This window comes from Gigantopelta aegis, chromosome 6 (assembly GCF_016097555.1).
Source record: "Gigantopelta aegis isolate Gae_Host chromosome 6, Gae_host_genome, whole genome shotgun sequence".
Taxonomy (NCBI): Eukaryota; Metazoa; Mollusca; class Gastropoda; order Neomphalida; family Peltospiridae; genus Gigantopelta; species Gigantopelta aegis.
The window spans coordinates 31,723,343-31,738,762 of record NC_054704.1 but is presented as its reverse complement, the minus strand read 5'-3'; the positions used below and the strand labels follow the sequence as shown (position 1 = coordinate 31,738,762).

General features: G+C 36.0%; 2 protein-coding genes across 6 annotated transcripts in view; one reads left to right on the top strand and one right to left on the bottom strand.

Annotated features, from left to right (window-relative positions):
• The window catches only part of LOC121373993 (nucleoprotein TPR-like), a 73,531-nt gene extending 66,548 nt beyond the window's left edge, over positions 1-6,983 (bottom strand). For 3 of the 5 annotated variants that reach the window (XM_041500852.1, XM_041500853.1, XM_041500854.1), the window contains exons 1-3: positions 6,780-6,981; positions 1,585-1,689; positions 952-1,025 (exon numbers count right to left, since the gene is read on the bottom strand). In XM_041500852.1, coding sequence (XP_041356786.1) covers positions 952-1,025; positions 1,585-1,689; positions 6,780-6,936 — 336 coding nt within the window. In that variant the 5' untranslated portion in view covers positions 6,937-6,981. Of the gene's footprint in view, positions 1-951; positions 1,026-1,584; positions 1,690-6,779 lie in introns of all 5 variants that reach the window. The other 2 variants (XM_041500851.1, XM_041500850.1) reach the window with 2 other exon arrangements.
• A 120-nt stretch (positions 6,984-7,103) lies between these two features.
• LOC121373995 (zinc finger protein 665-like) lies at positions 7,104-15,175 on the top strand. Its single transcript, XM_041500856.1, has 2 exons — positions 7,104-7,193; positions 10,118-15,175. The coding sequence occupies exon 2, from the start codon at positions 10,151-10,153 to the stop codon at positions 12,854-12,856; it is 2,706 nt and encodes a 901-aa protein (XP_041356790.1). The 5' UTR covers positions 7,104-7,193; positions 10,118-10,150; the 3' UTR covers positions 12,857-15,175.
• The last annotated feature ends 245 nt before the right edge of the window (positions 15,176-15,420 follow it).

The following is a 15,420-nucleotide window of genomic DNA, read 5'->3' as shown; positions in this document are numbered from 1 at the left end:
TAATTTTCTGCTGAAATTCTGATTGTAAAGTAGAAGTGACGTCTCCCTTCCCAAAAGAAATGGGAGACCTTCTGTAAAATAAGCAAAATAAACATTTATCAGGGTTTTTTTAAAATGTTTTGTCATGTTTCTTATTCATTCGGAAAGGTTCTGAAGTGTACCCTTGGTCCGATTCGTAATATTTCCATGACAAATACTCCAAATGGGTAATAAAATTTAAACAAAACAGATGAATATTTCCATTCAAAAACAAGATAGTATTAAGTAATTGATAATTATTGTGTTATTTTAAAATGAAAATAATAACGGTTATTTCTGGCATTACTGAAATGAATCCAGTGAAGAACCAAACAATACTTGACTGTTCTACTGCAAATGGTTTGACATGAGTTAATGTACAGTCTAATGTCAAAGTAAAACATGGCTCTGACAAGGTGCTAAAAAAGCTATGACACTAAAAATGTCAGTTTCTCGATATATGTCATGATTTTGTTTTTAAAATCAGATTATGCCAAAAATATTATGATTTCGACTTCTCCCTATTGGCAACTTGGTGACGTAGCCAACTTTCAGTGAAAAAAAAAAGAAGTGCCTTTTCGCCAGCTAGATTAATGCCTGGGTTTAATTAATATTAAGGTAACATGGTCCAAAACAATCAAATACACCAACCCAATAATTTGTAGCCAAGTTAACCAGTTATTCATGTTTGTATTAATCTATTTTAAAATGAATTAAAAGATTAGTTTTGAATAAATAAACTATTTTTCAATAAAATGTTGTTAAATTAAGATCCATTTCTGGCCCCGTGCTTATAAAACTAGACCAACAATTCAAATAGTGTCTGAGATTTCAATGCCATTGCAAGCCATACAATGTGTATGCTGTCATTAAATATTTTATCAGCTCTGAATCTGTACTTTCTGTTTTGGCAGTAAAAGTTCCGTCCAATACCTGAGATGACTGAGTCTCTTCACTGATCTTCTCCAAATCCTGTAGCTTTTTAGTGGCCTCAGCAAACGTCTCTTCTGTAAATCAAAAACAAAAAAATTGAATCAAAAACTAAATTTTAACATAGCTCAAACAGGGATTTCCGAATTTGGTGGCCCTTTTTATTTTATCAACAGGTAAAATTGGGCGAGTGATTTTTTAAAGCATGGCCACCAAATAAAAAAATAATTATAGATCCCCTGTTGAAATAAGATAATTTTTCTAATAAATAAAATTTTGTGATCAAATAGATACGGAAAACTCTTAATTATTATCTGGGCTGGGTAAAGGATGTATACAGAATTTTTTGAAATGGTCCCATGTCTGATGGGATTGGGAATATTAGCTTGAGTAAATCATACTTAGAGGATATTTTTTCAGGCCACTAAATGATGCACTGTTAAATTAATTTATTAGAAGAGACATATATTAAATATATATATTGGGAATTTTTAGCATAAAAATTGGGAATTTTTAAGTGCCACTTTCTTTTGAGAAGGGGCCTATCTTCAGACCCACTGAATAAAGCCCTGTGGGTGCACATCTACAAGATAAAATCATGACAATTGAAAGACCCAAACAAAACAGTCAACTTACCAAGGACAGAGAGTTTGCTTTGAAGGTCATTGTTAGCAGCTATTGCAGATTCAAGTTTGTTATTGCTACTTATCAGCTGCTTTTCCACTTCAAAGTACTGTTGTTCTATAAAATAAAATAGTTACATTTTAGCAATTAGTAAGTTTAAACATTATCAAGACATACACAGTTCACCAACTTACTAATAATGTATATCATAGAAATATTATTCTATAAAATAAAATGGTTACATCTTAGCAATTGGTAAGTTTAAACATTATCCAGTCATATAAAGTTCACCAACTTACTAATAATGTATATCATAGAAATATTGTTCTATAAAATAAAATGGTTACATCTTAGCAATTGGTAAGTTTAAACATTATCCAGTCATATAAAGTTCACCAACTTACTAATAATGTATATCATATAAATATTGTTCTATAAAATAAATTGGTTACATCTTAGCAATTGGTAAGTTTAAACATTATCCAGTCATATAAAGTTCACCAACTTACTAATAATGTACATCATGGAAATAGTTTAAATCAGTTCACGGATACAAAACAAAACATACTTGTAGTTTAAATCAATTCATACATTAACCAAACATTTCAGGTTTGTCTAACAAAATGTACCCAGTAAACACTTTCTTATCTGTAGGATTTATAACTAAAATAACCATTTATTAATTTTAGTGCATAAACAATAACATGTGACGGCATTGCATCTGGGCGCAATTTCATTATTTATGACTTTCTTGGAATGTTTTATAAAAGCAAACCCAATCTACCGGATAATTCAACCTCATTTAAAGATTGTATATTCATATCAATGTTGGTGGAAGTCTTTGAATGATTAAAATCATAAATAATAAAGACGATAGTTAGTGGAAACAAAAGACAGAATGACCGTTCTGATCACGTGACAAATTTGGTGCCAAATAAGTGGGGGGTTTTCAATTGGAGATTGCGGAATCCGTAAAAAATTAAATGTTTTCATTGCTCACATCAAACATACAAATGGATACAGATATTGGACAAAATAGAGGCTGTTAAAAACACTGTTAAATTACGTTACGGTAACTGTCGTAAATGTTTCGTCAATTGCTTTTTCGTACACAACGCGCCTTGTTTCCTTTGATGTCCAGTGTGCAGACTGATCGTTGTTTTTTATGTGGAAAAAAAGTGTGCAGTTGGAAATAGCGGAGATAGATGCTGGAAAATAAAGAGGGGCGCTCAAAAATAAAGGAGGGCGGGGAACGTGAAAGGAGGGCGGCAAAATGGAATTGCGGGGCGGGTGCCCCGCTTAAATGGAGCAGCGAGAACACTGTAAAACATTCACAGTTCTACCTTTAGTGTACTGCATTATCTTCTACTTCAAAGACGATGCAAGTCAAGCAGCATACCTTACCTTGCATTTTGTCTTTACCCCTGTATTAAAATGATATTTAATATGTATAATTTAATGGTACTTTGTAAAGAAACATTTTTATTTATACAGGACCTCTTTTTTCATTTTTTTTTTCTATTTGAGTTGGTATGGGTTTAAAACTTAATAACTTGTTTTTATAAAAGTTTAACTTTATTCATTATGAAGTTAAACGCCCCGCTTAAATGGAGCAGCGAAAGAAAGAAATGTGTTATTTAACGACGCACTCAACACATTTTATTTACGGTTATATGGTGTCAGACGTATAGTTAAGGACCACACAGATTTTGAGAGGAAACCCGCTGTCGCCACTACATGGGCTACTCTTCCGATTAGCAGCAAGGGATCTTTTATTTGCGCTTCCCACAGGCAGGATAGCACAAACCATGGCCTTTGTTGAACCAGTTATGGATAACTGGTCGGTGTAAGTGGTTTACACCTACCCATTGAGCCTTGCGGAGCACTCACTCAGGGTTTGGAGTCGGTATCTGGATTAAAAATCCCATGCCTCGACTGGGATCCGAACCCAGTACCTACCAGCCTGTAGACCGATGTCCTAACCACTACGCCACCGAGGCCGGTAAATGGAGCAGCGAGAACACTGTAAAGCATTCACAGTTCTACCTTTAGTTTCTTTGTACTGCATTATCTTCTACTTCAAAGACGATGCAAGTCAAGCAGCATACCTTACCTTGCATTTTGTCTTTACCGCTGTATTAAAATGATATTTAATATGTATAATTTAATGGTACTTTGTAAAGAAACATTTTTATTTATACTGGACCTCTTTTTTCATTTTGAGTTGGTATGGGTTTAAAACTTAATAACATTTTTTTATAAAAGTTTAACTTTATTCATTATGAAGTTAAACGCCAATTCATTGGGGTTCTTTTACGCAAACGTAGGGGGTGCGCACATGTTATTATTCAACAAAATACATTCTAGTTTTGATTTTGGCTGTGCAGTGAAATTGTAATGTGATAATTGGAGGGCTAATTGAATTTGAGAAGGGCCAGTAAGATTTTTCTTCAACTGGCCCTGCTGGCGACCGTGGTTGCATGTTAATTTTCAACTCTGCTTAACCGATTTACCATTCGTGTAAAATGATTAATCCCAGCAAAGTACCAACATATTTTTTATTGCGAGTACAAACATTAGACTTGTCCCCGACGCAGTGCTTTTTCGTAGCGCATAACTTAACCAGTCAAGTTTGTATAAATATCTTGCGAAGTAGGTGCATGCCCATTGGTTGTTAGAAGGCGTTATACCCGAATTTAACCAATCAAAAATGGCGATATTATGATGGTCATTATAATCTCAAACCAGAGTCATAGTGACCCTATTATTAACTGTCATTCCGAATCGGATAGTAATAGTGACGATGACGACAGTGACAGTATCCACTGTTCTTCAGATGAGGAAGATGGCACTGAGTCTCCCACAAACGACTGAATGTCATGACATTCTATACACATAAAAGACTAATATTATAAAATTAATGGACTGCCTTGCAGTGAATTCTTATTTATTCACATGTAGTTATGCACACATGATGATGTGTTTTATATAATAGGTCACGCCTGACATATACACTGTTTTGGTAATTTATTACAATAGTCCTAATCATAATTTTTAAATCTCTTAAACATTTGCATACATATACTTTTTACTTACCATTGCCACTCTCTTGTTTCTCAAAATTAATTTTTTGTGTGGGTTTTTTAAATTATAAAGAAAACAACCAGGTTATGCAAAATCTTTTTGCATAACCCCTTTTCAGGTTATGCTGTTGTTGTTGTTGAAGTATTTACGTGCGTATATACCACGAAGGCTTCACGCACGCCTGTCACGGGCTTAATCTCCGACTTTCGCCAGTGACTAAGTCCTGGACAGGGCCAGGTTATGCAAATTTTTAATTTGTGCAGGCCTGCAACATTTATTCAATTAACAGACACTGAGAACCTATTTCTACTTCTCTGCCCAGCACATATTGCTCCAATCATAGGACAGTATTGCTATGATGAGATGTTTGAATAAAGACTTCTTCTACTTTCAGTTGCGGTCTTCAGTTCCTTGACCTCCTACCTAATGACATTTTTCACTTGTTAAATATTGTTACTAGTATCGCCAATTGTCGAAAACCGTACGAAATCGAAAACCGTATTATTTTACTTCCGGGTATTTTGTAATGTCTGTGCATGTTCGATCATTGATACGACAAGAACTTCTTGTTGAAGTTCAAGGAAGTACACTTAAAACAAATTTCCTTAAAATGCGGGGGGAAAAGTAAGAATACGTTTTATGCACAGTCAAATGTATTATTACAGTTCATTTACACCCTGGAATCTTAATGAATGCAATGCAAATGCATCCCTAAACAGCAACAGGTGCACGACGGAATCCACACAACCAAACAAGTCTGCTAGCACTGCCAAATGAGTAATGACGGATCATTTCCGGATAGCCGCTTTTAGGTCACGTGACTGTCATGTTACTGTTTTCGCGGGGAAAAGCCGATTTTATGTTGTTGCCATTACGTTGATAATGTCATAGTACGGTTTTTTATAATGCTTTTAAAATGAAGTTTTCTTACCACCTGGTGTAATTTTTGATGGAAATGGGATTACATGCGAGTATGTACTTACCTTTTTATACATTTTATTTCTAAATTGAACAAGGTAAAAACATTAATGTCGTTAAATTGATAGCCTGACATGACTGAGCATGCGCACCAGCCATTTCCTCTTAGTCATACAGTTTTCGATTAAACGAGGATATATAAATTATAATTGTGCTAGGATATTGTAACAATCAGGGCTCACCCTGGATCAAAAATACCTGTAGCCAAAATATTAGCCAAATGGAATTTTTATTAGCCATATTGAAAATGCTTTAGCCAAATTTGTTTTACGCAGTACTGTATTGAGTATTTATATATGAATATGAAAATGTATCTTTTTTCAGCTAATTGTGTACAAACTGGAATAAATAGGAATAACAAAACCACAATGGGGGTAGGGGAAGTTAATATATTACTTTGATATGGGGTTATGCAATATTTTCAGAGTTTGAAGCCAGTACCCCATACACCCACCCCTACTTCTAAGGCCTATGACATTAAATTAACAAACATACAGAAATATGGGGGTGGGTTGGATGTTTATGGATGGTGGGGGTTTTTTTTCTTTCTTCCCAAATAAAAATTTGAGAGCTTTTTTTTTTTTTATATATCGAGCTCATTATTTCTTTAAATAGCAATCTTTAAGTTTAGAATCAATTTTTTTTTGCTTTGCTTTTTTTTTAAGTGACCCGTCAATTCCCCACCCCAAACAATTTCATAATTTGTGCCATGTTGTTGCGGTTGATTAAAATACGCAAACATCATAAGGCCTACGCTGTATTCTGCATGACACCGTTTCTCATTACCGGTCGCGAGATCGCTATTACGCTAATTGAATATTTGGTAGTATTATTATGTTTAAGGTGTCGGATAGATTATGTAACCGTTTGTTCACATCAGAAGACAGAAAATGGCTTAGCCAAAATTTTAGCCACTTGCAAATTTTATTAGCCATTTTTTGTAAAAATTAGCCAATGGCTAATTTGGCTACCGACAGCGCGAGCCCTGAACCATTATAACATATATCGTTTTTCTTGATGTTGATATTATTATTATTTATGTCTGTATAAATCATATACGGAAATAAACGAATTGAAATGAATTGGTATTGACAATGTTTACATTCATACGAATCATAGACATAGGACCACTACTAAGTCACTACCTGAATTTATTAAAAGACGATCGTATTTCGTTTTAAATTCATCAACCTCTGAATTTTTTGATGCTATAAAACATTCAATAGTTTCTTTAAATGTAGTTGACAGCAACTTAAATTCCTCATTTTCCAAAATATTTGAAACATCACTGGACCCCGCCATGATTGAAATGGCGCATGAGACACCAAAACGACACTGGTTGAATGGTTCCCTTTGCAAAATAAAAATGTGCGGTAAAGGGCTGACTAAAAAGCGATGCAGCATGAAAAAATCCAGTCCTGTCGCAATAACCGGAACAGCGGAACACATAAGGGAACCGGTTAGTCGATGGCAATTTGACCGATATCTGGATTGGTTTAAAACCGAAATTTGTTTTATTTATATTGTTTTTGTAATAGAGTTGACCTACCCCGTGTATGGTATGCTTATATTAATATTTCATTCGTGCTTTCACACTGCGAATAACATAGTAATTATTTCATGCTGGACTTAAAAACGTTAACCGCTTAAATGCGTCAAGCAGTTCTGCTGACATCCGGTGCTGATACAACAGCCCCATATTTGGTATTTTAAATCTAAGTAAAGGGCGCTTTACAAAACTTCAGTGTGTTAAAAATATATATTATAAAGTAAAATACAATATCATTATGAATATCAATTTCTTCGATAATTTTTTTTTTTAATAAATGAAGTTGCCCAACCCCAACCCTAATAATAATAAAGGATTTCGAGTCTTTTTTTTGTTTTCTTTCTTCTTCTTCTTCTGTTTATTAATTATTAATTACCAAATATTAAGGTCGAGGAAAGTACTCACCCGCTTGTCAAATACAAGTAAAAATTCTGACAGACGAATTAAAATATGCAACTACCAGTGTGACGGGCAATCTATCTTTTTCTGACTGACTGTATTGTACGGTATATTTGTTGTTATTATTATTTTTATTATATATATATATTTTTTATTTTTTTTGCATTAAATCCACGACTACACATCAGTCATGCAAGAATTCCAAACCATTCAAACAAACGTTTTACTTTTAGAATGATGTCGAAACAAACAATATAATACATGTGCCGCATTGTCAATAAACGACTTAGAGTTCTGAACTGCACAAGCGTGACATTCCGGAAACTGGTTATAGCAAAAACAGCATCAAACAAAAATGAAACCAAATTGGACAAAATGGAACCTAGCATTGATTAAAATGGTGCCCCACAATCTATATATCTACAAGATATTATCTTTTGCCATTACACTGAGGTGCCATTATAGCCAAATCGGTTTCGTTTTCGCCAACAAAAATTGTTCCGTTTTGATAGTGTTTCCGATTTAGCCTAATTCCAGGAAACAGGGCCTGTCAAAGGTCAGTAGTTGCTAAAAAATAATGATTTGTTTACATTGAAAGTGTGTTGCCAGTGTATTTTGAATAAATTCTTCTGTTAAATTAAATACTTGCGGGATGTCATTTGAATTTTGTAAATCTATAGACGGGTTTTTCCGATTATCGCCCAGCAGTTTATGACGTTGTCGATAGATGGCGTAACCGTACGGCCGCCATTAAGGGAGTGAAATTCACGCAACAATGTGATGGCATTGCATCTGGGCGCAATTTCAGTATTTATGACTTTCTTGGAAAGTTTTGTAAATGCAAAACCAGTCTCTCGGATAATTCAACCTCATTTACAGATTGTATATTCATATTAATGTCGGTGGAAATCTGTGAATAATTAAAAAGATAAATAATAAAGTAAATAAGTTTGATGGTTATTAAGTGAAACTTTACTGAATACATCCTAAAATATAGAAAAAATATTTCAGTTATGTACGTTTGTAGAAAACGGTTTACCATTCTAAAAAAGAAAAACTAACCTTAGATCTAGACGTCAATATTTAGCTGTTACTATTATTAGCTCTGGGATATTCCAGATGTGATCACATGGGGTTGAAGTGGGAAGCAGTTCACACATTCAAATATTGTTCTTTTATTTTATTTTATTTTATTTTTTTTAAATATGAGTTATGGTGTTAAATGTGTGCAAATAAACTGATAAATAAATAATTTACTGACGTAATACACATGCAGGCCACACCAAACATCGCACCCCCACCCACTTCGTCAAATTTTATTTTTTAATTATTATTAATTAGCAGAGGCTGGGTGGGGTGGGGGTCATCTGATGCCCCCGCCAGCAGAGGCTAAAATACTGTTTTAAAGTTCAACATATTAGGCTATACAGGTGTCCATGGAAATTATATTTGCTTGCATAAGTTTAAATTATTCGTTATGCTTTTGTATTCACGTGTATATACATGCTTTATTATTTACGTTTTTAATTATTAACACACTTCCACCAACTTTGATATGAATCTGCAATCTTTAAATGAGGTTGAATTATCCGACACACTGGTTTTGCTTTTAGAAAATGTACTAAGAAGGTAATAAATACTGAAAATGCAACCAGATGCAATGCCTTCACATATTAGTGTGCAAGTTTTACTCCCTTAATGGCGGACTGATCACGTGATTCTAAACATGGCCGCACACAGTACTTTGACGTTACTGGCCAATAAACCCGTCTATATGAAAGAAATGTGAATAACATAGTCTTGATCAGAATATTTCAACATGTACTGATTTGTCAATCAAGGTTTGGGGTCTGATTGTGTTTGTTTACCATGCGATGTTACTTACCAAGTCTCCTTAATGTTTTTGTCATTAAATATATATACATACAATGGCATAGGAAGGTGCCAAAAATGGGGGGGGGGGGGGTGGCGTGCACACACATACAATTGTAAACTGATAGCGAGAGTGTTCTGTATTGTGTATTCTGTATTGGTTCATTATATTCTTTTTCCGGGATCAAATGAAAATAACACCTGGAAACCTAATTGGAACAGGCCAAGTTGACGGTTCAAGGGTAGACAAATATTTTTTTCAAGAAATACCAAATATACAGTTAGTTCCGTAGAAAAGCCATTCAGTTTACAATGGACATAACCGTATGGAGGTTTTAGATTTGCGAGTGTTATTGTCTTATTTAATGCCCTTCAGTCAAATATGACATTTGCGGGATCAAGTAGACAATAACAGCTGCAAATATAAGACCTACCTGACCAGAATTTCAATTTAAATCAATATTTCGTAAAAGATATAATGGGTGAACCAGTTTCGGTGAGCATAAGCATTCAGTTCTAAAGCATATCAATGTTTATAAACAGACTTAGGAGTAGCCTATGTTGGGGCAGCAGGTTACTAAAGTTATAAAAAATTGTGTTTCATTACCTCATGTAAATATTTTGGTTTAAATTAACAGGCTTTACTTTTTTCCCCTTATTCAGATTGCAGTTAACAATATCTACTGAAGCGATAAGATGATACGTCCAAGAAGAAGTACCAAAAGCAAATATCGGCGCATTGAGCCAGAACCTAAAATAAAAGATGTCTGTACCCAAACTGATCTCTCACAAGAGGGTTTAAAGGAGATTGTGTCTCAGTTCATCAAGTCCAGAAATCAGTGGACAAATCAGTCAGACTGGACAAAGAAAGCTGCGGTAGAGTGCCAGAATGGTGAAGCAGCCGTCAAGTTAACGTTCAATGAATGGGTGATGCAGTTTGTTGAGGATGAACCTGAGTTGGTGAAGAGCAATAGTGCAACCACAAAGCAAACTACTGGAGCACAGTTGCTGTTGGAACCATGTCTGGATAACAAGACATGTATAAAAGTTGAGGTGGATGCTAATTTTCACATCTCCTCTAATGATGATCCAGCCGACGATACAGATGATGGTGCAGCTGATGATGCAAAAGCAGCTGGAAGCATCTTGACAAATGGAATAGACAGTGATGAGAAGGATGTTGGTGGTTCACAGAAAAAAACCCAGAAGTTGCACCCCAACACACGCACAAGAAGAGGTAAGAGGACAAGCAAGAATGCTGATGAGGACAGTGACAGTGTGACTGGTGCTCCCACTACGTTACCTGCACATGATGTTGAGCAGGATACATCGCTGTCTGTACTTCTGAAAATGATATGTGATATTTGTGGAAAGGAGTTTAGACTCCACACAGAGCTAGTGAAACACCGGAAAGATGAGCACGGTGGATGTGTCAGTAAGTGTGATGTGTGTAACAAATTGTTTTCAACACGGTCAAAGATGGAAATCCACAGGCGATTACACACTGGCGCCAGGCCATACACATGTGAGCAGTGTGGAAGGAGTTATCGTGAGATGTCTTCCTTGCGCAAACACGTCCTTAAAAGCAAACACAAGTGCAGCAGTGCAATTTTCGAGAGGCGCAAAGCTAGAAATCTAAAAAGTACAGCACGTCATATTCCCTGTGAGAAATGTGGTAGGGTTTTACGTGACCTGAAATCTTTGAGATCTCACATGTGGCTTCATGATGGCATTAACTGTAAAGAATGCGGAAGACCATTTAAAACTGATCAGACTTTGCAGCAGCATATGAAACTCAAACACACTGAACGTAAACCCATCAAACATAAGCCGACTGAAAATAAACCAAAAATCATTAAAAAGAGGTTTCGAAAGGGTAAAATTCCAAATTCGTGCCCAATTTGCAGTCATGCAACTAAGCACTATGTGCGTCATATGCTAACCCACTTGGCAGATGTACCAACGATGTGCAAGTTCTGTGCAGTAATTTTAGACAGCGATGAGGAGTTGCAAACACATCTTGACTCTCACACCCCAGACGAGATCCAGGTCTGTGACACGTGTGGTAAAGCATTCGGCTCTCGTGGCAGGCTCAACGAACACAAACGTATCCACCTGCGTGCAGCTCTCGATCAGCGTCCTATTTTCAAATGCAATGTGTGCAACATGGGATTCCTACAAGAAGACCAGCAGAAGGAGCACATGGAATGTCACGTCAACAATACGAACTTCAGGTGCGTGCAGTGTGATGACACATTCCCCACCACAGACAAGCTGAAAGCTCACGTGTTATTACACACAGGTGAAAAGCAACCAATCAACTGTCCCTTGTGCGATCTTGTTTGCCCAACAAAGAACTGGTATTCTCGACACAAAATAAAGAAGCACTTCAAAAACCACATGTGTAGTGCGTGTGGCAAACAGTTCAGTAACAATGTGGATCTCAACAGGCATACCATGTTACACACAGGCAACTTTAAGCACAAGTGCGAAATATGTGGCAAGGGATTCATCCGCCTCGCAAAGCTGAATATTCATATGTGTATGCACACTGGAGAAAAGCCATTCAGCTGTGAACACTGTGGTTGTACGTTTTATGTCGAGGGTTTGCTCAAGCGTCACCTGTTACAGCACGATGGCAATGCAAACTTTGTGTGTTCAGAATGCAATCTGAGTTTCCCAGATGAGCAAAAGTTGGGGCGGCATTTGAGAGAACACCAGAAAAATAATTCTACTATAACATGTACCTATTGCAATCTAGCCTTCGTGGACACACGCTACCGAAGGAATCACATGAGAAGCGTTCACGGGGTAAAAGACTTTGTGTGTGATGTGTGCAGTGAAGAATTAAACTGTCGTATCGACTTAATAAACCACAGGATTACAGTCCATGGTCCTGAGTACATTTACACTTGTAACGTATGTGACAAGAAGTTTATTAAGAAAGTTAATTTAAATGTTCATATTAGAAAAACACATAAGCAAGGTTTTTCATTGTTCTCTTCGAAAGTAGATGAAGATCCAGATGGTGAAAAATCCTTCAAGGCTGTTATAAAAACAGAAAAACCGTTTTCAAAAATGAGCAAAGGTAAGAAGAAGAGACTTGTGGATGTAAGCAGACCAAAGCTGTGCAGTCAGTGTGGTATAAACCAAGTTGAAAATGATGCAGTCCTTATCTGTGATAAATGCAAAAGGGACGACCAGAGTACGTTAATGGACCTGTCGGATAACAATACAGAGAATATCCTGCTTGAAATACCTTCAGAGATCGCTGCCCATGGACCCACCCCGGGTGTTCTCACATGCTTGGCATGTTCAAAGACGTTTGTGCTCTTTGACAACTTCATAGCACACATGCATGAGCATCCAGAACTACAGATTAAAATAGAAACTGTCGAATGAGAACAAACAAAACACAGGGCATTAATTGCCCATTGAGTGCCTATGATAATTCTAACATTGGTTTATTATTGTTGTGAATATTGAAGATGGTTTAAAAAAAAAAAAATAATAATAATAATGAAGATGGTTTAAAAAAAAAAATAATAATAATAATAATTTGTAGGCAAGATGAACATGCTATAATTTTTAACACATTCTATTCTTGGCATGCAGAGTAATGGGTTTGTACAATTGATCCCCTCCCATGGACAACTTGGGGTAAGTGGGTTCTTTTCCTTTCAACCAGTACTTTGAAAACATTACATTAGTTGATGTGTTATGTGTAATGGTGCTTGTACACATGAAAGGTATTTTACTGCTAAAGTAGAATGACAGAATTTCTTTCATTCTCTTTGTTTCAGTTACATATTTTACCTCCACAACGTTTGATTAAACAAGCATTCTGAGAGTACTGATAAAACGGTACATGTCCCCTACTGGACCCTACAAATTGTCTTATCTCAAGGGCATAACTGTAAGAAATCCCCATGCAGTCAAACTTTATCAGTAACTACATGATAAAGCTATACAATTGTTTTTTTAACCCGTTATTTTGAGACATTGTGAAAAAAAATATAAGCAGAAAGACTATACCCCGGTATGTGGGGCAGACGGATAAATGGGCAGAGAATATGTATACTCCCCTACAGTGATTGGTAAAGCACTCGTAATGATTTCAGAGGGGGATCTAAGGGGGCTCCCTAAAGTTTTCAACAGTTATACTTTTATTATATAATAATTTTAATTTTTTTTACCATCCCCTCCAAATCTCCCCAAAAGTTCATTTGGCATTCCTACTCATGTTATTGCCTCTCCCCCCCCCCCCCCCCCAAATGGATTTTCTGGATCCACCACTGGCTTTGTGGCAATGCTTCATACCTACCTGAGTTAAACTAAACCAGGGTGATTTTTGTCTAGCACTGCAGAAATCCATGTTCCAGGAATGGGGGTGGAGTAAGATGTTATAATTTAATGATTGGTAGGACTGCAAAACAGTTTTACTGTCTTTAAGAAGTTAGAGGAAAGTTGTAGGTGTTACTTTTCCAAATTCCAGCAGTGGTAGCTTCTTCTTTTGGATTTATTTGTTTTCTCATTTAGCATATGTTGGTGACAAACTTCCAGATGCATGAAATATATTTGTGGGTGTACATCTAAAAAAAAGAAAAAAAGAGGTAAAATAATGTTAGTTACTGTAATAATTCTAAAACAGCCCTTAAATGATAATTGGAAATACTGGTAAACTTATGTTCTTGCTGTTTTAATAATTGCCGATTACGGAGCCACTGTATATATACTCGCGGAAAAAAGTTCCTGTGCACCAAATAATTGCATATAGAGTGTAAATGAACGTGTAACCACATCCTTCCATATCCCAGCAGTCATTTGCACGAGCTATTCATGCTTTGTGATCATAAATTGCATTACTAGCATTTTTGGTCACGTGCTCCTCTTTGACGTCATGTTTCTTATCATTGGACTCTAAAACTATTGTATGGATTCTCATCACTCATAAAAATACTTTTGTTGGCATCTGATCGTCGTCGGTGTGATGCCACACCTCCAAGAAAATTAACTTCTTCAAAAGATGGGCATGATTGCAGTTAGAATGGTACAAACGTTGTTGCTAGTAATTTTGGTGTTGGTGTTCATCAGAAAACTATGCAGTGTCTGCGGAGATGTTCTCGACAGTTTAGGAATACTAGGTATCTTCCATGTTTAGGGAGTCGACACGTGACATCACGTTAACCAATCGTCAATATCAAGTGGGAACACATGTGGAATCATTTGGAAATGACAAGTTTAACATCCCAATACATCCCTGTGTTAAGGCCAATCAGCGCAAGAACTGTACACAACCGATTAGATGATCACAAAGTATGACCATGACATGCTGTCAGTACGTTGTTCTGTTGCATCATCACCAACGGTGCACCAAGCATTGTGTAGACCGTTTTTCAGGTTCAGGAGGGTATCACTGTACTTTTGACAGATAAATATAACATCTATGCAAAACAATATTTTAAAATTTTATAAATATACATCTCACTGAAATTTTAATGATGCATGGGAACTTTTTTCCATGAGTATATATATGCTTATTCACTAATTTTATATTTGTAAAAAATACATTTTCAACAGACCTCTGTGACATTTGTGATGCGAGGTCGGTTTGGGATCGATCCCCATTGGTGTGCCCATTGGGCTATTTCTCGTTCCAGCCAGTGCTGCTCCACAACTGGTGTATCAAAGGCCGTGGTATGTGCTATCCTGTCTGTGGGATGGTGCATATAAAAGATCCCTCGCTACTACTAATGGAACATTTTTGCATGTTTCCTCTTTAAGACTATATGTGAAAATTAACAAAAATGTTTGACATCCAACAGCCGATGATTACTAAATCAATGTGCCCTAGTGGTGTCGTTAAATAAAACAAACTTTAACTGTGACACTTGAGTCATTATGCATAAACCTGTATGTCTATTGATGCCATGAATTGATCGGATTATAAAAATTATACAAAAACC

Excerpts from the sequence above, each read along its gene's own strand:
- LOC121373995 (XM_041500856.1), top strand. The coding sequence starts at position 10,151 with ATGATACGTCCAAGAAGAAGTACCAAAAGCAAATATCGGCGCATTGAG.